This window comes from Amblyomma maculatum, chromosome 9 (genome assembly GCF_055883805.1).
Source record: "Amblyomma maculatum isolate TAMU_Amacu chromosome 9, ASM5588380v1, whole genome shotgun sequence".
NCBI classification, from domain to species: domain Eukaryota; kingdom Metazoa; phylum Arthropoda; class Arachnida; order Ixodida; family Ixodidae; genus Amblyomma; species Amblyomma maculatum.
The window spans coordinates 38,300,807-38,325,444 of NC_139352.1; the positions used below are offsets into that span (position 1 = coordinate 38,300,807).

At 44.3% G+C, this 24,638-nt stretch overlaps 1 protein-coding gene across 1 annotated transcript; it reads left to right on the plus strand.

Annotated features, from left to right (window-relative positions):
- On the plus strand, positions 1 to 23,552 carry LOC146178876 (uncharacterized). The gene is made up of 5 exons (XM_084579811.1): positions 1 to 101; positions 3,757 to 3,825; positions 21,346 to 21,414; positions 21,511 to 21,555; positions 23,355 to 23,552. Exons 1-5 carry the CDS (start codon positions 6 to 8, stop codon positions 23,439 to 23,441), a joined length of 366 nt encoding a protein of 121 aa, XP_084435937.1. The 5' UTR covers positions 1 to 5; the 3' UTR covers positions 23,442 to 23,552.
- Positions 23,553 to 24,638: the final 1,086 nt, after the last annotated feature.

A 24,638-nucleotide genomic window follows, 5' to 3' on the forward strand; every position in this document is an offset into this window, starting at 1 on the left:
TCCAAATGGCCAAAGGAGCCCGACTGGGTGCCAAGATGCTTGACAGCTGCGCCATGATGCTCATCTCCCGCTACGGTCCAAAGGCTATCGGCATCCAGAAGGTATGTAGGGGCGAGGCCAATTCATGCCAGCGATTTGGTCATGTACAAAGCTTTCTGTCTTGTATAGTTCTAGAAAGGATCAAAGCCCGTTCAGGAGCACTTCTTGCACTTATCATTTGTTAAACGTAGAAAGACGGGCTAGTTGGTCTTGATAAGTAGAGTGGAAAAGAGAGACAGACAAGGGACGAATGAACAAGTGACGGGGATCAGCATTCGTCCCTTGTCTGTCTGCTCTCATCGTCCTGTTTGTAATTTTGCGCTCAAAAAATAAGCCCTCTACTTGTCATTTGTTACTAAAACTATTTTGTGGTGCCTTCCTTCAATGTTAGTTGTTAGGCAGCAAAAGACGGTTATACTCCAGGAATAAAGGCATTTAAACATTTTGCATGTTACGAAGCGCAAAAATTACTAAGACGAAGGGGAAAGTGCGTTTCCATCATGCCTATAACTGACCTAGTTTTCAAACTTGAAATATTTTCCGCCTCCTTGAATTATATTTTTCATGTCAGGGCAGGAATTTACTCTGTTATCAACAATGTCAGTGCATGGCGGTGTAGCCATATCTTATTCTTCTGATCAGAGGTAATCGTACTCGCGCTACTGGAGGGTGGGCCTCGCGAATATGACTTATCCTGACTCCGTTTGTAGTTCAGCAGATACAAATGCCGATACACAGACAGTAGCACTGTATTCACACCAGCACCGTCTAATGCGTACTGACCTACTTATATACTAGCTCCTACATTGCGGCCTTGTTACTAAGTTGGTATTCAATGTAAATTTTGGTGCTTCTTTTCGGGCAAGCTTGCGTTTCATGCTTAGGCTTCACATAAGGCGCACAATAGACTTGTTTTTCGTATCTGCCATCTAGGTACATCTTTTGAAATCACTTTACAGCTCTACAGCTCATGCCTCAAATAACCGGGCTGCATAGTGTGAGCCTAGCACAGTCCAACCCACCACCACGAATTGAAAATTCAGGGAGATGCGCACCAGGATAAAGATACGTGGCCAAATTGATGGCTCTTCTAGGACAGGATGTATTCCTCTAACAAATAATACTGCCACCGAGCTACAGACATCCATTAGTGGGAAGACTAGGCATGTGGCGGCCCACCATATGGCTCTACGCCGACCTCTCCCACATTGTCACCCATCATGAACTTCTTTCTTCTCCCATTCTCCTTCGCCAGTGCAGAGTAGCAGGCCAGATTTGAAACATTCTGGCCAACCTCTCTGTCTTTCGTTTCAATAAATCCATCTATCTATCTATATATCTATCTCCCACGAACACGTCCAAATACTCCTTGTCTAGAGTAAGGACGCTGAAGCACTTGACGGGAAGTAAAATTGAAACTAATATAGATACACAAATAAAAATAAAAATAAATAGAAGTAAAGAAATGAAGAATTTCAAAAAATAAAAAAATACCAAAATGACGACCCGCCTAGCATCGAAAGAGCAGTAACGCTAATGGTTTCGTTTTTCACCAGCGCAGGTCCTGCACTGCTCTAAGAACTTTTCTCTTATTGCACATATGCAGGTTTACCAAGAACATAAAATGTGTTCAGTAAAATTCTGCCGGATATACGAAACTTCGTTCTCGTGAAAAGTCCTAGGAGCGCAGATGGAAGGCACCAGAAGGCGCCGAATCGGATCAGTGAGAGATTTCCGTCGTATATGTGACTGCCGTATGTTCCAACAAAGTTTTCGTGGCGATTCAGTGTGCGCTTATGCCGGCACGAGAGGCGCGTGAGGAACGATTATGGGTCAAAACTTCTTGAGCACTGTGGAAACTGTAGATTGAGACGCGACTGCTTTCCAAGACGTCCAGACATGAGCGCCACCATGAAGCAGAATAATAAGTTTTCTGGTCAAATTCTGGACTGTGACAGCATTCTGTCCCGCAAACTGTAAATAGGTGCGTTGGTAAGCCGCCTATGTTACTGCAGGACAAAAAATCTGCGTACATTTGTCTGATACCAGAGGATTGCTTAGATCTACCCCCCTCCCCCAACCATCATCGACATCATCATCATCATTATAATCATCAGCCCACTGCAGGGCGAAGGCCTGTCGCATATTCCTCCAACTAACTCGGTCCTATGCAAGCTGCGTCCACTGGACCTCTCTGAACTTCTTTACCTCATACGCCCATGTAAATTGCTGCGGCGCCCTGCCGCACTTTACTTCCCTCGGAATCCAGTTAGTTACTCTAAGCGACCATCGGTTATCCTTTCTTCGCACTACATGCCCTGCCCGTGCCCACTTCTTGATTTCCACTAGAATCTCATTAACTCCAGTTATTTCTCTGACCCACTATGTACGCTTCCTATATTTTAACGTTATTCCTACCATTTTTCGTTCTATATCCATCTGCTTTCTGCTCAACCTAAGCAGAACCCTCTTCGTTAGCCTCCACGTTTCAGCTCCATAGGTGAGTACCGGTAGATGCAATTCTGCGTGCTTTCCTCTTGAGCAACATCGATAAGCTGAGTCATAATCTGTGAGAGCTTGCCAAATGCGCTCCATCCCAATCTTATTCTCGTAGTTATTTATTTCCGTTTTATGGTCCTTATCTGCGATTACTACCTGTCTTAAGGAGACATACTCGCCCACCACTTCCTGTGATTCCTATACCTATTGTAATCTGCTGTTCCTTCCCGACGCTGCTGAACATTACCTTAGCCTTCTGAATATTGATTTTCAAGCCTACCGTTGTGCGTTTCTGTCTAAGTCATCAATCATTATTTGCCGCTCATCCCTTGAGTTACTTAGCAGTGCAATGTCGTCAGCGAGTCGCAGATTACTGAGGTATTCTCCATGAATCCTTATCCACTGTGCCCTCTGCGCGCAGGCAGATATCTTTTTCTTCAATGCTGTACCAATTAATGAGTGTTCAGTTACAAGTCAGCGCTTCTTGTATGCTATCCTTATCGGTTCCTGTTTTTTGCACTGTCAACAGCCCTCAGCAATATAACACAGTTTAACACACAATATAAGTATACCTATTTATAGACATTGTAAGCACAGTGTTGCCCATGTCATACCGTTGTTCACCAATAAGGAAACATGCTCAGTTCAATCGAATAATGCATCATGCAATTCTCTGGATTATTTACAAATTCCCGTCAAGCTCACTGTAAGTGATTATTATCAATGCAATGCACAAGCTAGGATATTCCTTCTGTTGCGCACATCCGTACAGACACATTATTTCGCATTTCGTTTGGCTTATAGGGTTTAACTTTCCTATGTCTGTTCGGATACGAAGGAATATTGTAATTAAGGAATCTGGAAATTTCATCCACGTATGGATATTTAAACTCCGTCAAAACGTGGCTTCTTCGGCAGGTGTAGAGCCCGCGTCATCGGTGTTGTATTTTAAAATTGCATATATCCTTATCGCAACGATACTTGAGTGTTATTTCCTTAAAATGACAGATATGTAACTACAATTATATATAGGCAGCCTGGATAATCATTTACGAGGCAGTCTGTGATGTGTCCAAGCTAAGCAACGCCACTCGTGACGTAACCAGGCTTTAGGTAAAACTTACTCTCCGCATTCATGCCAGCCTACCGCTACAAATGCAAAATATATCACCTAATAACAGCAGTGGTTTATGTCAATGGTGTGCGTTTTATTTGCAGGCAGCTGTCAAGATCTGCACTGCATTTCGCATGTGCCATGCGAAGTACGCCGACATCAAAACGGACAAGGTACGAAAAGATTGCGTGAGCAAACAATATCCTGCGAAATGTCCCTTACCCCGGCAGAGATGTTGCAGGGACGCTATATGCTACACTACAAAAAGACAATGAAAAAAACTTTCATTGATGTCGCCACCTACGTTCAGCCCCCAGAGAAAGCTTGGCGCGCTGCTAAGCGAAGACAGTAAAATATACGCCTACTCGACATGCAATAGAAGCAGGTGACACTATGAAGGGGCGGACACCTACTCGCCATAAAGATGGCGAAGATATTAGGTCCTTACTTGGGCTCGTGCAGAACCTTCCATGTAACCGAAGAACTTTACTTTGACGTTGTTGCTCACGGAGCTGCATTATTCTAGCAGTGCCGTTGATGCTGAGACATTTGTGCCCCTTCTGAGCCCAAAGCCACAGTAAGTGCTGAAATGAACGCTTTTAATTTGCATTATCACTGCCTAGTTATTTCATTATTTAGTATTGCCCATATATAATTTCTTTGCTGCGCCCCCCAACCAATTCCTCTTTGAAACTGCGATAATCGCGTGAATAGTTTGAATGATATATAATACACTAAAAGCCGCGGGAGCACGACTAGTCATTTTGGTTTTGATGGGAAATGTCGCCTGATATTCCTTTAAATATCTCAGCACCCGCAATCGGTTCTACGTTACTTGAGACTGTAGTGGGAAATTTCTGCGATTTATCGTGAGCGTTGGCCTTCGGCAATCTTAGGTGAAGGCGGCCGAGATCACTGGTAATTGTGCTCTTTGACGACTACAGGGCACGTTCGTTGCGGTCGCCATCACCGAGATTAAGTTGAGCTTATTAGACAGTTTGATTCCAGAGACAGTCTCCGTTTTCATTGTTAATAATGTGGTCGCATCTCGTGCCAATGCATCTAACGCAAAACTCTGCTATGTCTTATTACAAGGACGTATGCGCGTCTTTTATGGTTATTACAAGGTGTGCGAGAATACGAAATATATACACGCAAAACAACGAATATAGAACTGATTATCAAATATTTACAACATAAATTTTCTTCAGCATAGCCAGACATGGGCAGTCCTTGAATCGACTTTTTTTAGTCTTCAAGGAACCAGAAAAAATCTTCGAATTCTCCGAAAGTTTGAAATATTTGATGTCCCTTTGAACTGCCGAGAACCATTTACATCGTAGTAGTTTTTTCAAGTGAACTCGTGGAAACCACGTGTATACATTTCAGATGAAAGCTAAGCGACAACGACGTTCTTTCGCGATTTCGTCAAGTGCTAGGATTTGCGCATACTGTCGGGAATGTCGAACAGAATCGTTAGTGCCTTCTTGGCCTTTTAAGCTATGCGACACTGTAGAAGTCCCTTTTTGAAAACGCCCCGTCGCGTCTCAAGGATGCTTCGTCAAAACTGTGCAGTGACGTAGTGCAGTGAAGCATCCTCAAATCGCGACTGGTCAGTGCACTCGAAGCGCTGATGAAGTGCGTGGATGCGAGAGAGGGAAATATGTGTAGGTGCTATAGAGCCGACGCCATGCAAAAATAGAACTACAATCTCCTAAAGACCATGGAAGTGCATAGCAGTGTCTGGAACGGCGCGACAGGGGCATGCGCGCGCCTGATGGCAGCGGCGGGAGGGTGTGAACTGAAGAGTAGTGAAAAAGGAAAATATGCTTCTAGGCTATACTTCGGCTATGAGGGATTTCCGATCATCGTTGCGTCTACTCCAAAGCACACGGGTGCGATGCGCGAGCACCGCTGTTTCAAATAACTCATGTGCAGCAGTGCCTACTTGGATGATCAAAGGCTTTGCGGGTCACGTTTTGATATGGCGCCCCTTCCGAATTCGCTAGTTTGTGACGACACATTTTTACATGAGCGCCGGTCAGTACCTTGCTCTTTCCCTAAATTATCCAAACGTACGAATTAAAGGGGGTTGAAACGCGATTTTTTGGTTTCTCGTCTCCCTCGCACAGGCGCCGAGCCTGCTGCAAAATATATCGAATATTCGGCGATCCGAATATTAGGCACTCGATTCGCAAATCGAAGCATTCAAAAACTTGTTTTTCCAATCGTATTCGGTTATTCTAATATTAGAGCACATTGAGTTATCTCTAGAAAGCTTTTATCGCGTAATTAAACGTAGTGGTGGCAAAAAATAGACAATAAAACCGTGGGGGATATTGATTTTTGCCTTTAAGTATGTTACACGGCAGCTTGGCTTCTATCAGAGGCACTACTTGCGGTTCCCCATTCTCCTACCCCTAGTCACTGCTCTATTATTTACAAAATTCCTTCTTTTTTATTTTTAGTATCAGACACATTCTCATTATCAAAGAGTCATTAGATACCACTTTATCCAGTACGACCACAAGCATACATACAATGTCTCGCTTTATTTCGCTCACTATAGCAATCAGAGAAGCCGCTACGTAGATTTTGGTTCTTATAGTCTTATAGCCTCCGTCGCCTTACGTAATTAAGCATTTATTATAAAGTAAACCACGACTATGCATTGCATGCTTCCTCCTTTCACATTTACTGGGCTACACTTGAATGACTACACACTTTCATGAGTGGATTTTCAAGATTTTTCTTACACAACTACATTTACAAGAAATGTTGGCATAGTTCCTAATTCTGGTCGCACATACTATGCTTGCCAGATTCGCGTAAAACATCTCTTACACGACATAAGAACTGAGGTATTGCCGAGGTTTAGGTTCGGTTTAGGTTTCGTTTGGTATTCAGGCCCCGTCGGGGTGGTGCAGTAGTAAGATGCCCGACTACTGTGTCAGAGTACCCGGGTTCGATCCCGATCGCGACGGCTGCGTTTCAATAGAGGCGTAACGAAGAGGCGTCCGTGTGCTGTGCGATGTCAGCGCACGTTAAAGATCCCCATGTGTCGATCAACACTCGGACATCATCACTACGTTTCGCCGCCGTAGCAACGCTGCCGCCTACAGTTGGGTTCGAATCCAGGTATTCCGGCACAGTAGTCGGGCGTGTCGACCACTTGCGCAACCACGGCAGAGCTGATGCCGAGTTCGAGACATTAATGACTTATTAAAGATAAGAGTTTTATTGCTGTCGCAGTGTGTTTCCGATAATTTTGCGGTCGCAAATTGTTGGCGAAACAAGGAGGAAAATTTCTTCATTTCTGCGAGTATCACATTTACACTATTTACTCGGTTCTAACACCCCTTTATTTTGTCTATATATCGTTATGTGCAAAGTAAAATGAATTTGCTTAGATTTGAAACATCTGAAATGAAGTCCCCAGTCCCATTTTTCGCGACATAACTTGATGTACAAGAATTAACCATCTGGCAACCAAACTTGGAAAACATCTTCGGCGAATGCGACTGCAGTTCGAATATCAGTGCAGCGAAAATTCATTGTAGGTATTCGGAGATTTGCTACACTGGTGTATAGCTTGTTTAGGTTAATCAAATGGCCCTATTTATAGATACGGGCCTGCTTCTGGCTCTATAGCTAAGCTAAATGTGCTGACCGGCTTCACAAAGGAGACTGGTAAACTGGGCTGAAACGGTCGCCGTCAGGCACGGCCTGCCGGCCACCACCTGTGATCAGGAAGCGGCCCAGCCCTTGTAACAAGTATTTCGCGGCTCCACCAAATAAAGTTTTTCACCACCATCACCTCGTGCGGACAAAGGAGGAAATAGAGAAGAAAGAGAGAGAAAGAAGAGAGAGAGAGAGAGAAAGACGCGCATCGCAACAGCCGTCGTCCGTCATAGAAATGGCGGTGGGTGCAATGACAGCTTATGACATGCACAACTTTTGGTACACTGTAGGTACAACTATCGGTAGCAGGCGAGCCCCGTTGGGCCCCCATACTCAGCCCCGTAGGACCTGGAGCAGTTACCTCTCCCTTCTTTTTAAGCAATAGCTTCATTCGGCTAGCTAAAGCTGGATATCGCCATTGTATTGTGTGTATCGTGTTTGTCATATCACCTGTACGCCGATTATATAACCACGTGGACAACCACGGCTAGTATGGGAATGATTGAAGAAACACTACAAATAGCGGCAACAAAAGTTGAGAATTTAGCGCGAGCGTGTGAATTATTCTGTTCTCCCGAAAAATGTGAACTCCTAGTCTTCCGCCAGCACGGAAATTAGGCCGCGATCGACATCCGCGTTGACAACTCCCCCAACAAGGAAGTTCAGAACGTCAAGATACTGGGTCTGTACACCAATAACAAGGGTAACAACCACCTCGCCATCCAGAAACTTAGCCTCCTGAGCGAACAAGTCGCCAGGATGATAGCCAGAATAACGACGTGGAAATCAGGAATGCGCGAAGAAGATACTCTCCGACTGGTGCAGGCTTTCGTCGTGATCCGCATCGTCTATGCAGCACCCTACCTGCGTCTCAAGAAGTTTGACATCAAGAACTACGACGTCATAATCAGAACAGCCTACAAGAAGGCCCTGGGCCTCCCTTTTACGACATTGACGGACCGGTTTATACGACTGGGCGTCCACAGCACGGTAGACGAGCTGACAGAGGCACACCTCAGGGCGCAGGTGGTACGACGCTCCACGACTCTGACTGGCCGACAAGTCTTGAATGACTTGAACATCAATTTCCCCCGACAGCAAGACCCTAAAAGCGACATCCAAGCCTCACGGAGAGGACAATTCAAAGGAACTCCATTGCCGAGGAATATGCATCCCGATTTTCACCAGCCAAGACGACAAGCACGAGCGGAAACTATAAAAAGGCACTACAGCGGGCGTGAGGGCGTGTTTTGAACAGGGAATGGCGGCCGTTGCGGTAGTGCACCAAAATCAAACAGTGAATGGACTAATATTACCCAGACAATACATACTGGCTGCGTAAGAAGTGGCGATTGCCCTAGCTCCAACACACACTAGCTCAGAATACATTTTTATAGATTCACAGACAGTATATCGCAAGTACTTCAAGGGCAGGATTGCACCGCTGGCAGCTAAAATCCTGCAAAATAGTTACACCCGTGGCTACCAACGCATGCATAAACACTAAGTATGGGTACCAGGTAACCAGGGCATCCCAGGGAACGAGAGCGCACACGCCTCAGCCCGAGAATTTCTCCCCAGGGCACCCAATACGGATCTCGTGGAACCTCCTACCCCATTGCTAACCTACATTGAAATACTTCAGCACTTAAGAATACCTCGCTGGGTCTACCCTGCACCGGCGAAGACACTAGACAAAATGGAGGAGGCACACCTCCGCAAGCTACAGACCAGCACGTTTAACAACCCACGAAGACTACACGCAATACATCTAGAGTCATTTAACTCACAATGCAAATTCTGCGGGGGGTAGGCGGACCTGTACCATATGGGCATGCCAGCGAAATCAGACTATCACTGTTAATAACCAGCTAAGGCAGGAGGGGTGGGAGGCAGCTCTGACCAGCTCGGACGCAAAGGGCGAAAATAATCGTCAAAAGAGCGCGGACAGCAGCCTACGCCAATGGGGTTCCGGACTGAGGACTCCAACCGCCGCTACAACCTCCTAAACATTTTCATTAAAATACGTTTACCACCACCATCTTGTGAGCGTGCGCTAGATGCTGTGGAGGGGAGTGCAGAGGGTAGACACGTACGACCTGCACGCAGCAGAGAGATGGAGGATGGCAGCAGCATCCCAGCAGATAGGCTCCGCAGAGAGGAAGACGGGGATAGTTGCTGTACTGTGCATGCGCGCGCTTCAGCGGAGGGCTCCAACAGATGTGCCGCTGAGAAAACTGAGAAACCTATAGTGTGTGTTTGAAACGCTAACGCGTCTACCCCTTAATTGTAGTTCTTACGTTTTCCCTAACGTTTATTAAATGTTGATTTCTTCGGATGTGTTTTGAGTAAACATCGGATGTGTGATAAGAAATAACGCGCCAGGCATGTGCATAGATGCAAAGGGTACCATTGTTTTTGACGCAATTTGAAGCTATTTCGTAGTCATCCGGGACGCTTATGCAGGTTTCAAAGAATGCCATCATGAAATCTCTGCTCTCGTTGATTGGCTTCATTGGCAGTCCCTGTCCAATGGATATTTTTGAGATGCCTGTCGTCCTTTATTAGAGAACCTCCCCCTTCTATTGTTTTCTCCTCTCTGGGGAATCATATTTTTGAGTATCTAATGCATATGTGTAACTATAGTGTTTTGTATAGTGCTTTGGTCTGTGAGTAATGTGTGTTTTTGTATGTATGGTATGCAATAAATTTTATTTTTTATTTTATTTATTTATTTATTTAGTATACCTACTTTGCCAGGGAGGCATCATTGTAGGGGGGTATAGATACATGGGGTGGCGCGAGGAAATACATCAGTAAATCTGACATGCAAGCAACAACAAAAAAGCAATAAAGCAAAAAAGCTGACACAGCATACAGTATTTTAAAAAATTAACAAATCTAACTTTCCATAATAACAGAACTAAAGTGCACAAAATAGCATAAATTCAGAAATGAATAAACTAAGATTGAATGCATAAAATTCTCTATAAAATTCTCAATATTAGTTGCAGCCATTACATCACTAGTGAGCTGGTTCCAATCGTTAATCATGTAAGGGAAAAGTGAATACCTAAAACACATTTTACGACATTGATAGGGTCTGATTTTATTATCGTGGTCTCTTCTAGATGACAAGTAATGTGGCTGCTTAATAAACATTGTCTTATCAATACCAGTTTTATTTTGATGTATATAAAGTTAAATTGGTTCACAGGAAGGGAAAGGCGCAGTAACTGTCATACTTGCTCTGTGGACACCCGAACCGCGCCGTAAGGGAAGGGAGGAAGGTGGGAATGAAAGTGGAAAGAGAGAAAGAGGAGCCGTAGTGGAGGGCTACGGAGTAATTTCGACCACCTGGTGATCTTTAACGTGCGCTGACATTGCACAGCTGTCACCCGTTAATAATTAAGGGGGGTATTATTAACGATGCGCCCTTAACGGTGCGCACACTCCCAAACACCCTTAGAGTGAGTGGGGGTAGCTGCTCCGGTCGCAAAGGAGATGCCCTCGACTTGCGTGGCAAGCTCAGCCGGAATTCAGCTACCTTGTAGTGACAGAAGGGGGTGGTCGTTTGGTGCCCAGCGGTCGCCGGTTCAAACCAGAGTAAGGATCGGAGTCAGAAGTAACAAACAAAACACAATTTATGTACAGCAAGAGACGATACAGAGGAATACACAAGATCACTTGAAATACAACAGACGAGAGGTTCACAGAATAACAAACGCTAAGCATGCAATTATACAGGTATTCAATAACATAGAGGCTTTACAACAGATGAAACACGAGAGAGACATAAACAAACACCAAATTGTTCACCGGGCACTGTTGCAGTCCGACGCCTCAAGAGTCACGATGTGGCCGCCATACGAGACGAGCGCCGCTCCCTTGAAAGTCCGTGGGCTTGCCAGCAGCGGGTGATCCCCGGGAGTCCAGTCGAAACACAGGCGAGCACGTCGCAAAACACTTGACGAACTGACTGACTGACTGACTCAACAAGCGGCGCGGTCGCTTTAAATAGGGCGCGCCGCGTCTGTTTGTTAACACGCGCCAAAGCTAGCGCGCACACACACATAGCTTCGCTGGTTATAGCTCCCTCTTCTCCTCCCGTCGAGCCGCGCGTCGTCATTGGCCAGGTCCCATAGTAAGTTCTCGAAAGGCCTGACACATTCCTGGCCGATGAACCACCGTCCTCCCCGGGCAATGGGAAAGAGGGTCACGGCAACGCGTACAAAGCTACGCGCTCTCCCGCGCGGGGAAGGGGGCTTTGCTCTCCATGCCTTCCACGCGACGCCGCGCGCGCCTAGCGCTGTACCGGCTTGCTGAAAATGGGCGCCGATTTCGTGACAACAGCACACGACGCCTCTTCGTTTCGCCTCCATCGAAACGCAGCCGCCGCGGTCGGGTTCGAACCCGGAAACTCCGGCACAGTAGTCGGGCGTCTTACCACTGCACCACCCCGGCGGGGCTCTTCGCGGACACATGCACCACGCCGTGAAAAAAGGGAGGAAGGTGGGAATGTATATTGTGCAGAAAATTTAGCCTTAGGATACTTCTGCGTGAACAGAGGGTTTTCCAGCCCAAGCCTTCCCGTATATCAGACCCTCTAACAGCTTAACGATAATTTCCGGTTACGAAACGTGCTGCCTGTTTCTGCACACGTTCCATTTTATCTATTAGGTTTTTATTGCGAAAGCAATAATGCTTTCACTTTCAAGCCTTTGCGGTGCGACGGCGGTGCACATGAAATGACCTTTCGCATGACCTCTGTGTGACGTCATGCCTCAAAGCTTGGCGACCAACTGGCGCCGTCCGTGAGAGAGGGCGGTGCACATGAACGGCGGCCTAACTCCCGCTTTCTCCCCCTCCCAACATCCCATCTCCCCTTCCCCCGGACACCAAGAGTGCCGCCGCGAATTAAGGCCGGCATAACCCGTGTCCGGTATCCCCCTCCAAGAATAACCCAAAGACCCCATCCATCCATCCCATCCATCCATCCGCCAGGAGCGCCACAGGTGTTATGACGTCACGCCTCAAAGCTGGGCGACCAACTCGCACCGTCTGTGAGAGATGGCGGTGCGCATGAACGGTGGCCTAACTCCCGCTCTCTCCGCCAGGAGCGCCACAGGTGTTGTGACGTAATACAGCTGTATGACAGTAGCTGGATGGATGTGGTTGGATGGAATATAGGAGCGTCCCCTTTGAAACGGGGTGGCAGCAGTAGCTATCATGCTCATTTTTATGCGAAGCATATTGCTAGAGGTAAACCACAAACCTTCGTGACGGTTACACGCCGTGCAAAGAATGTGGAATGCTACGTCACACCACGTGATACGCTGACGTCACGACAGAGGAGAGACGGGGGACCGGCTCGCGCCGTCGGCTGCGGTTGCACGCCGTGCGGACCACGTGGTATGGTGACGTCACGCCACGTGATAAGCTGACGTCACGACAGCGGAGAGACGGGGGACCGGCTCGCGCCGTCGGCTGCGGTTGCACGCCGTGCGGACCACGTGTAACCAAGGAAAAAAAAGTTTAGCCAAGTGTAACCATGGAAAGCCGAGTTTAGCAATCAATATGTTTCGCATCTGACCAGGCTTAACCGAGCTAAGCCTCAGCCATTTTCTCCCTATATCCTAATTATTGATTTAGAGTGTTTAACTAAACCATCATTCTATTTAATAAATTTTGTTCCTACATTACTAACATTTTGTCACTTCTCTGCTTTTAAGCCACCAATCTTCCAGTCGTTTTTTGCTAGTTTCCACCGCCGGTTTATTCACCCGGCCACTGTTATCTCTAAACCCCAGAGCTTCAGGAACAGTGATTGCGCCTGCACCAACTTCCGGATGGATACTATTACATTCGAGTATAATATGATCAATTGTTTCATTGGAGTTTCTACATACAGCACATGCGTCATCTCCATTGTTAAATTTCTTTTTGTAGCTGCGTGTTCTAAGGCACCCTGATCTAGCTTCAAAAAGTAGGGCACTGCCTTTTTAGTTATCAAAGAAATCTTCCTTCCTGATCTGCATTTTCCACTTTTGGTATAATTCTACACTCTGTTTCTTTTCCATCGAATTTATCCAATTTTTACCTTCTGTGTTTTTCACCTGTTGCTTAATGCTCTTTATTTCTCTGTCCTTGTTACTAGCATACTTACTAATCAGTTTCCTAGTTCTTTTCCTCCATTGTGAGTCAACGCTTTTTAGGTACAGGTATTTAAATACTTTAGCTGCCCATCTGTTACTGTCCAATTTCCTCAGGCGCTCCTCATATAATATTTTACTCTGAGCTTCCCGTACTTCGAAAGATGCCCAGCCCATATCTCCCTGTACCGCCTCGTTTGTAGTTTTGCCGTGGACACCTAGTGCTAATCGTCCAACGTATCTCTGATTTGTTTCTAATGTCGACTGTACCTCTGATTTTAGGCACAAAACCGCATTTCCAAAAGTGAGTCCGGGCACCATAATTCCTTTCCAAATACCCCTCAAAACCTCATACCTATTGTATCCCCACAATGCCATATGCTTGATTATTCCGGCATTCCTTCGCCCTTTGGCCTTAAGTGATTGCTCATGCTTTCCAATGTATGCCAATCCTTCGTTTACCCATACCCCCAGATATTTATATTCTGCTACTCTAGGTATTTCAAGGCCTTGTATTTTAAGACCCTGATCAGTTGAGCCGTTGAAAATCATCAGACCCGACTTAACTGCGCTGAAACTGAAGCCTAGAGCGTCCACTTCGTCTCCGCAATACTTAACTAGAGTTTGCAATTCTTCCAGACTCTCAGCTAGCAGCACAATATCGTCTGCATACATCAAACCGGGGAGGCGCTGCTCTACCGCCTTTCCATCTAATCTATATGACAGGTTAAAACCTAGGTTACTGTCTTGTATCCTCCGTTCCAGGTTTATCCTATAAAGCATGAACAGCACCGGTGATAGAGGACAGCCTTGTCTTAATCCTTTGCATACTTTGACATCCTCCGTGCTTTTTATCCCTTCCCATGTAATTTCTACTTTGTTATCCCGGTATATGTCCTGTAGGAACTCTATTATCTCATGACCGATACCTTCTTCTTTTAATATGTTCCACAGGAGTTCCCTGCTTACGTTGTCGTACGCCCCGTTTATGTCCAGGAAGGCCAAATACAAAGGTCTATTTTCCACTCTAGATATTTCGATGCATTGGGTAAGCACGAAGAGGCTATCATCTAAGCGCCTACCATTTCTAAAGCCGTTCTGAAGTTCTCCGAGTATCTTGTTACTTTCAACCCATGCTTGCACCTTTAATTTCACCACCTGCATGGCTAACCTGTACATAACAGATGTTATGGTAATCGGCCTGTAGGGTTTTATGTGCATCCTGTCTCCTTTCCCTTTATAAATCAATTTAATTTTACTCTGTCGCCAGCTGTCCGGAATTTGCTTATTCGTTATGACTGTTTCCAGAGCTTTTAACAACGTTTCCTTACTTTTTGGTCCGAGTTCATTAATCAGCTTGATCGGAATTCCATCTATTCCTGTAGATGTGTTTTTAAGAATATTTTTTTTTTCTGCCTTTTTCCAGTTTAGATTGGTCAGTTCTAAGCTGCTTTGTATTCTGCTACCTTGTGTTGCTTCCTGATTTGCGGAGATTACCCTATCGTCGCTCTTAAATGACTCGGCTATAACTGATGTAATGTAGTTCACTGCGTTATCTCCCTTTAAACAATTTCCGTCGTTGTCTTGAATCCGATCCTGCTTTCTTTGATTCTTCTTCCCTAGCCAGCTTATATGGTTCCAGAATTTTCTTGCTCCGCCTCTAGAGGCACCGTGTATATCAGCCATCCAGCGATCGGTGGACTGTCTTATTTTAATTTGGACGAGGGCCTGCACTTGAAGTTTCTTTTGTCGATATGATTCCCATTTTCGGTCGATTTCCTCCTGAGATACCTGTGCTTTCTTTGCCATTCGGTGTTCCCTTGAAGCAGCCCGTCGTTGTTCAATAGCTTCCCCGATTTCCTTATTCCACCAGCTCCGTGCCTTCCTCTTTTCATTCCAGCAGTTTGCTACTTTAACCTCCTGAATTTTCCTCCTTATGAGTAGTTCTACCTGTTCATAATCCCAGTCTTCCGTGGGGCGTTTCTCTATTGCTTCCTCTATGTAAGCTGCTATCTGCGCTATTTGATCGTCGTTTAAGTTCGCGTTTACGTTTTGTCTAAGTTCCATTTCTCTTTTCATCAAGGGCCCCATCTGCAGACTAATACGTTTATGATCACTTCCCAGACTACACTCCCCTTCTTCGTCTATTTCCATTTTTGTGACCTTGCTATAAATTTCCTGCGACATTAGACAATAGTCAATGGTCGTCTGCCTGTTGCGGAATTCCCACGTGATTTGGCCTTCACATTTTGTTTCTCTATTTACTATAACTAGATCGTGTCGCTCACAGAAATCTAGCAATAGCTTGCCGTTACAATCGGTGTATCCATCCAGATCGTCGATGTGGCCGTTCATGTCCCCCAGTAGAATAATATTGGCCCCGTTTCCAAACTGGCTTATATCGTCACTGAGACATTCAACAAGATCCCTGTTTGCTTGCCTGCATTGATGTCCTGTTCCTAAACAAACTACCCCTAGCCATATCCTTATGCCGGCAATTGTTCCTGAAACCCAGATATGTTCTTTACAAGATGATTTAATTCTTTGCCAATTTGTTCCCTGGTGGTAGCATTGATAATGGCTGTGCATTTAGTTGATAATAATGATGAGAGCAAACGTAATGCACCGTATGAAGCACCAAAACTCCAGCTTTCGCATTTCTGCGGTGTAGATTCCAGAGTGTTCTCAATTTTTTGCGTATGGATCCCATGTTACGCATGCATATTATAAAATAGGTCTAACGCTAGTCAGATACAAGCTCGCTTTCAGTGAAGAAGGTGAATGCTTAAAATCTCGTTGGAAAAAATGAAGAAGACGGTAAGCTTTCGTGGTATTTTCGTTAATATGATTGGACCAGTCAAGCGTTTTAGAAAACGTTAGTCCGAGGTGTCTGTCATGCTCGGTGGTATTGAGTGCACTATTATTTATGCTATATGAACTGGGAACCTTTTCGTTTTCTTTTCTTTGTGAATTTCACATTGTAACTTTTTCCGGTATTCAGAGTCATCTGCCACCGTTTGCACCAGATACACACTTTTTCTAAGTCTCCCTGCAGAACAGACATATCAGCACAACATTTAACCGGGCGATACAGGACGCAATCATCAGCATACAGTCTAATGGTCGATTGGAGGCCTACGACTAAATCATTTGTATAAACCAGAAATAATAATGGACTAAGCACAGACCCTTGAGGCACTCCCGATAAAACATGCAATGGAGCCGATGTCACCCCGTTTAGAATAACCTGTTATCGCATGTGTAGATAATCTTTTATCCAGCCAAGAATATTTTAAGGGATGCCAGGATTGATAATTTCATGCAAAGCAGATTGTGTCTGACCACATCAAATGCTTTTCGTAAACCAGCTGCAATGTCATCCGTGAATTCCGTTAGCTGTGTTATACACGAAAAACCAGCGCGAAACCCATGCTGAGCTGAGGTAAAAAAAAGGAATTTTCTTGGAAATGCTTCATCAGATTGGAGTAGAGGACATGCTCAAGCGTCTTACAGCAAACGGAAGTTAGATACCTGCCTATAATTGCCTACGTGTGTACGATCTCCCTCTTTAAATACCGGTGTTATGTTGGCTGTCCTCCAATCTTCGGTTAGCTTTTGAATATTCAGGGATTTGCTGAAAATAATTACCAAGAGAGGCGCTACCTCCCTTGAGCAGTGTTTCAAAATATGGTCCGAGATTCCGTCGGGTCCATAAGCTGAATGCGGGTTCAGATTACCTAAAAAGTTTCTACTCCACTCTGGCTCACGGTAATGTCTATCCTTTCCGGTAATTGTACCGGTGTCTCTGAGATACGAACGCTACAGAGTTTTGAAAAAGCTGAATGAAAATATTTGTTGAAAAATTCAGCTTTACCTTCATCATCTTTGATCAGTTTATCATCACTGGTAATGGCCGGGATGCCAGTGGTATCCTTTTTGTTGTTCTTTATATATACTTCCAGACTTCTTTTGGATTTGTTTTGAGTTTATCTGCTAAGGTTGATAGATATGTATTCTCCGCAACCTTCAATTCATCTCTAAGTTTTCGACCCATGTCCTTTGACTTTGTGTACACGCTGATGTTCCTTGTATTGCGGTACATTTGATAAATCCTAGACTTTTGCGGTATCGATGAGCGTAAAGTTTTATTAATCCAGGGTTTATCTCTGCGACGCTTTACCGAAACCACTGTAGACGGTACAAACTTTTAAGTCAAAGAAAGCAATTTATCCTTGAATATCATCAAAAAACTGCCAATGCTGCTAAACGAGCTATGATGCTCAAATATGGGAAGAAAGTCATTCAGTTTATTAGCGATGGGCGCATAGTTACCCCTGCGCTCGAGCTAATATCGGTTTCTACATAACGGAATGTAAATTATACGGTCATATTAATCCACAATTTTTTGCGCACCAAGTTCATTTAGGAACTGCTTTCTTTAGTGCGTCAGTGTATTCTTGATAATGGGCTATTCCAAAATAAGGTTACAATTTCGTGAATGGTTCCTAAGAACAACCTTACCTCACGCAGAAGGCTTGTCAATGTTAGGAATGACGGTTTGGAAGGTTTCAATGCGCGTATCTATTATTTCTCACTTTGCAGCGGCTGCTTGAAACTTCCGTGTCGGTGCTGAATCCATTTGGTGCGAAACGTCTGATCTAGCGCAGTGGATTCACAAATTTGTGTATTCTCTTCCATAGTGTTGCTATGAGAAGAACCGAGCCTAGCGCAGCTATAGATAGCTATACTGTGACTGACTATGGCTACCTTCGGTACGAAGTGCGAATCTAAATATTCTTAACGAATACTGCATAAACTGCGTAGAACAGGCTAACAAATGAAGGTTAGCTTTAACGTTTCTGAGCATACATTGAAGAAAACGTCTTTCTAAGCATAATTAGGCGCGTAGCTTTATTATAAACAGGCCTATATAAGCCCCAATATGCGCATGAGGCCACATAATAGTAGTACATTGCTTCCACAACCCAAATAAGCTGTATTAAAATTAAGGCTAAATAAGCTAGATTAGGAAACGATGACTAATACGCCTAACCGCGCATATTTATTGCGAAAAGACTCCTAGCTTTCGCTGGTACAACTTGCTTTCTCGTTTTGTGTGTTTCGGAGGACGCGCAACGCTTATCCTTATACTTTCGGAAGAATGGGTACAATTCGGACTTAAACACTACATTTCATTAACTGTCTCTTCAACTAATTTTTCACGAATCTGGAAGAGCACTCGGTGTCATTGTTGTTTTAAATGTGATACCAAAAGTAGAGATCCCTGAGAGCTTAAGAAGATGTTCCCATTTCAAGGAGTGCCTGATGGACTGCTTGATGATGATAGGGTTGATTCCGTTAAGCACACGTATCTCATGTCTAAATAATTAACCCAATGATCTAACAGGAGTGCTATTATATAGGCCTATAAAAATGCATCTGGGGTGGCATATACCACGCGTCCCATTTATTCTACACAGAGCCACGATTCTCCTAAGAAGAGCACTCTTTATTGATCACCTTTCAGCATGAGGCATTAATGATAAAGCCTTTCATAGCTCATAACGAATCAAGTAATCTTACGACTAGGAATGTACAACATTTTCTAGGAACTCTGTGAAGCAACAAAAACGGCACAGCTTGCCAGACTCAGGCTACCCCTGCGGTGAGAGAGAGAGAGAGAGAGAGAGAGAGAGAGAGAGAGAGAGAGAGAGAGAGAGAGAGAGAGAGAGAGAGGGAAACAACTTTTACTGCCAAAATGTGATCAATAAGCCATGTCGGTCTGGCGTGGCCCCCAGGTGGTGGTGACCCTCTGGGCCCGCGAGACAAGTGGAATATCCGGCACTGACTACATCTCACTCCACACGAGCTGCACTCCAGATACCCCACCCTTCTCAAAACACTGCATCCAGAACGAGATGAAAAACGCAGGAGGATCTGGGCCTTGACACTTTAAAGACTGTATCGAGAGGATCCGAATATTGTATACACTGATGCCTCACTATATACATCAGGCGCACAGGCAGCTATAGTGGCTGTTCGCAACAACGGCAACGCAACAACTCATATCGAGCTCATCGCTACAAGATCAGCGACATCTGAAGTATTAAAGGGCGCTTCTCTTTCTTCCGCGGATGATTGACGCAGTAGTCATCCCTGATGCAGAAGGGCTTGATGAACATGTTAGCGCACAAATATGATTTAGATTAAGGTATGTTCTCTTCGGCATAATTAAGTACGGTCATAGTCAGTTGGCTGCGCGGTTAGGTTCCTTAGCTTATCGACGCACTGATCTTTCGAATAATATCAGCGACGACGCCAGCACGATCAACGGTCGCTTATCGTCGTAGTGTGCGGTGGCATCGGGTATGGCACGGAGTGTAGTGCCGACAATACTGACCACAAATAGATCGTTGATTACATCCCAAAGCGCGTGTACGTTGAGCGGGAAGTGACGATGTAACCCTCACGGTGAGCAATACTGAGGATAGCCTGCAGCTGTCGACGCTGCTTGTAGGTACTCGGTGCATGCAGGTTACGTGGTATCCTTAGCACTTTTGGCTTGCTGTTGTAATTTATAAACAAATAAAGGTGCAATCTCTGTGAAACAAAGCTAATACTTTCGGTAGTGCTAGCTTATCTCCCATTTTATGCCGTACAAAATAGCCGCATACATCCAGTTATATACAAAACGTGTGTAAGCAAACACGCTGGGGACAAATTAGGATGGGAGGTTTGCTTGAATCCGTTATTATTAACTATAACTCACCATCCTTTGCCGCTACAAAGAGGCAATTGCAGCAGCATATGCAGTAGCGGCTGCTATTCATTTCGATTTATTTGGGTAAAAGGCCAGTTTAAAACTAGAAGTGTTTGCGAATTTACTTTGGCAAGGTATTTTAGGGTAGATGCTCCGCAAAGCCCACAGCGATGTATGCTGCTTGTTTGGTATAGATCGCACCTGACAATAGAAATTTTAGGCTATTTCGGAGTGAATCAGGCAATTAAGGAGCTTGTTATTAGAAAAACAGGCACGTTTAAGTGGCACTTCGTGCGTTAAACTACAGCATGAATTAGCAAGCCGTGTAGCCGAGAGATGCATTATATACGTTACATTTAACGATGCAGCACTTGAGGTCATTAAAAAGTTGGGAGGCTTTACGTGAAGAAACAAGAAAGGTTTTGCGGAAATCCACGGAGGCGAACATTGTTTCTTTGCAGTGGGAGGCGAGCACGCAACCACTCCGCCACAGAACCGCATTGCTTCTCTCTTAATAAAAGTGGACCTAATATGGGCAATGCCTTATGAGTGTCAGCTAATGTTTACGCGCTTCATTAGAAAGAAACTAATTACGGAAATATTAGTTAAGCGAGTAGCAAACAGCATTTCCGCTTAGCTTACGGGCAATGCGGGGCTCATTGGAAAATTTCTTCGATTGTACGGCGCTGCCACAATAAATGGCGCGAGCCGCCGCCCTATTGAAATCCTTATACATTCACCCATCGTCTTCAAAGCATTGGGTTTTAAACGTTATCGCGCTGAACTCTTAAATTCGGAGGTTAAGCGTTCAATGCTTACGCCTTCGTAGAACGTCGAAAAAAATTGTGCCTATTCTCTTTTTGTGTTAATTTTAATTGTGGTCAAGGTCATAGGGCACTGCACTGGAGCTAAGTCCCCAGCAATTCTCGGGATTACCAAAATGAGATTAAAAATGATATACTTTTATCATTGCTCCCATAGTATGTGTTTGGCTTCAGAAAACGAACTGGGAGCCGATGCGGCGAACTCTTGCATGTTCTATGACATCAATGTAAATGTTATATGTAAGTCAGGTAATAACACAGATATTTTATCTCCAGGACGCGTTCAGAGAAAAGATGCCACTGTGCGTAGTCGATATGACGATCCTGGCGTTTCAGCTGAACCCGGTGAGTTACTCGACCTAACATTAAGCGCGCAGTGGTGGCTGCACTGTATGAGAATGCGGAATGGGTACAGAGGGAACAATGATTTCTTCCTTGTAGCAGTTCAACATGACCGCTGCCACGGGTATATTAAGGAGCGGTGCTGTAAGTATGCCTTCAAGTCTCAAGCACTTTGGTTATCAGAGTTTTCAAGCATTTGAAATATCCTCTAAGGCGCTTTAATGATGCAAACGTAAATATATCTGGTTCTCATCATACCATTCTCGAGAATAGCAGAAGGGACATGAGTCAAGCAGCTCTTTATAAAACAAAACGGGATAGACTTCACATAAGTTGCTTCTTTTCTACTGAACTGCAAATAATTTTCAGGAAATATTCTCAATATCTGTCTTTGTTTCCTGTGTTAAATAAATAATTGGGATAAGTACTCGTGAATACGTTCAAGAAATCTGTAGCAACATCCCAATATCGAATGAAGGGGCGGGAAGAATAGAGGTTGACAACAGCAAGTGTGCCCAATTAGCTATCCTGCGCATATAAAAAATCCAAAGAGAAAGTAAGGGTGGATGGAGGCCATGCCTAAGAGGAGCGATTACATGGAAATAGAAATAGAATGAGAGAGAAGTTAATTCAGTAGTGTCCAAGACGATGCGAATTTTCTAGCCTGCGCACATTAGTACCAATCACTGGCGCTGATGCATCTTCTTAGGTTTGCTCGTCCGCATCCATATTTCTTACAATAAAGCTATGCTTCGCAGTTATTTTAGTATTCAGGTGATACTGGTTTTGCTTATATGCTGTACAATACAAGCCAATTTAATTGCATTAGAATTTACTAAGGCTTCCTCATATTCTTTTGTGAATGCCCGTCTAGAGCGCCTCAAAATTTCACAGCAAAAGCGCTGAAAACGAGGAGCAAAGAATACTAACTGTGAGCTCCACTCTCAGTTTCTTTCCTTGGGTCATGGAAATCGATTGTTGTCACTTCGAATTAATTCCCCAAGGCGATGCCACTTTTTTTCCTGCGACGGAAGCTGCATCGAACTGTTTTTACGGGTGGTGTGTTACTTTATCGTCATAGACACGTTCTGTGGCTTATTCAACGTGAAATGATACAGAGCATAGAGCGACGATAGTTCGGAGTTCGCAGACTGCCTTGTGTATTCCTTCCTATTTTTAAGACCCTGTTATTGCTGCTTTCTCGGAGTAGGTTTACTCCATAAATAGATCTTGTTTGAATGTCACATTTCGGGTGACTCCACTTCCATTCAAGCCGATATCTAGGCTGCAATCTTAGCCACGTGGAGTCTGCTGAATGTGCTCAGTATGCAGAACACGCTCCTGATGACGGCCTGGCTAAAGAGAGAGCTCGAAGAAGCATTCATCTTGAGAAGAGCAAAACGCACTTCTAATGGAATAAATTCGGCTATGAATGGACATTTTAACTGCAGTCAAAGCTGCGGTCACTGCCACTGCGATTGTTCGGTCGCTAAACGGCCCTTCAAATCAGTTACAACTGAGTAAATATATTTTCGAAATTAACTGAAAGTAAGAACTAGGTGCTGCAGGTGCTAGAAAACAATAAGCAAGGATTCGGAAAAGGGGAAGGTTTTCGCACCAACAAGCTCTATAAGATATCGCTTAATATATGGTATTAAGCTGTAGCGAATTAGACCAGGGCTCTGTAGGAACCAAACAGATAGAAATCTTGCAAAACCAGCGCTGCACATGTCAAGACTATCAACAGGTTAATACTTTAGATATTTTAGTCACGTACCCGAGGTCTTCATATATGCATCATCGGCAGGTTGACGGCCGTACGAAGGCTTCTCTGTAGCTTACGCGTAGAGTTTGTTGAGTGATCTAAACAGCTTATTTATTTTTTGTTCTGCATGCGGGTTTTTTTTTTTTGAAAAGCTGATCTCTTCATGTCTCCCTTTCAGGCATGCATGCTTGAAAACGGTGTCTACACGGATGACTTGAACGTGGCTCTTGTTACAATAAAGTGGCTGCGGTCAACAGTCTTCTAGACTTGCAGTCTCCCAGACGGGTGCTTTCTTCGGCACGCTCCACAACCATGAGTTAAATTATTGCAGTCAGATCATTGATTATCTCCGGCATCTGAGTATATAATAAAGAAAGCCGACATTGATATTGTTTCTCGATGCGCACCTTGGGATAAATTTAACACACCTTGTACAGAAACTTATGTTTCCCTCTTGACACGCATACCACTCTTACGTTAAACGTAATTTCCTTCAGTCGTGGCACAAAAGAAAAAAAAAGCAGAGTGTTATCGCTCCCTCACCTGTTACGTCAGCAAACTTCAGTGATATGGAGGCCGCCGAGACCGGGATTTGGTCCCGCATAATTCTCCAAAGGAGACTAAGTTACTAATGCATAAATCTTTAATTTGTCGAATACCAGAATATGCTTCTCCTGTCTGGAATCCTCAAATCATTGCGACATTAACCTCATTGAGAGCATACAACGAAAATCTATTAGGTTCGTATATCGTCGCCATGAAAATCATTTTTCGCACTCTTGTGCCTTGTCTTCGCTGAACCTGACCCCTTTATTTGTACGCCGTCACATTGAGTCATTGAAGTTTCTGCATGTCAACAATTTGTTTAATTATGTCTCACATCCCATATATATTCCTTCAGATATTCTCCGGTCAAATAGGCCACCACAGCCTTAATATTAAGCCTTACATTGCTAGATCTGATAATTTTAGGTGCAGTTTCTTTTTCAGCGCAATATTAAATTCTAGAATTTAATCCCGGAAACAATTAGGTCATTGCTTTTAAATGATTTTGGTCAAAACTTATTTCCACCTGATTTAATGTATTTTCTCGTTTTTACTGTGTGTTGCTGTATTCTTGTTTCGGTAGTTTTATTCTGAGTTACATTTTTGTCATCTGACCTATTTGTCTTGAATTTTGTATTTTATTGTTTGCTGGTTTTTGTATGTTTTTGTTGTCTAATAGATTTCTATAACCCACTCCAACAATAGCACCATAAAAGGGCTGCAGCACGTACGAATAAATAAAATAAAATAAATGACCTCTCCCAGACCCTAATCTCTCCCTCGTTACGCAAGGGTGCAGGTAAGTCCTTGAAACCGCCATTTGGCCATGGGCGCCTTTATTTATGCTGATCATATCCGAGCATCGACAGACTTGCCCTTGGCACCTTCTTGTAAATATAACAGGTAGTTCTTGCGG

Bases quoted from the DNA above. Each gene is read 5' to 3' on its own strand.
- LOC146178876 (XM_084579811.1), top strand. From the start codon at position 6: ATGGCCAAAGGAGCCCGACTGGGTGCCAAGATGCTTGACAGCTGCGCC. The intron at 102-3,756 runs GTATGTAGGGGC...TTTTATTTGCAG, and splicing joins AGGCTATCGGCATCCAGAAG to GCAGCTGTCAAGATCTGCAC. The intron at 21,556-23,354 runs GTAAGTATGCCT...TCTCCCTTTCAG, and splicing joins GTATATTAAGGAGCGGTGCT to GCATGCATGCTTGAAAACGG.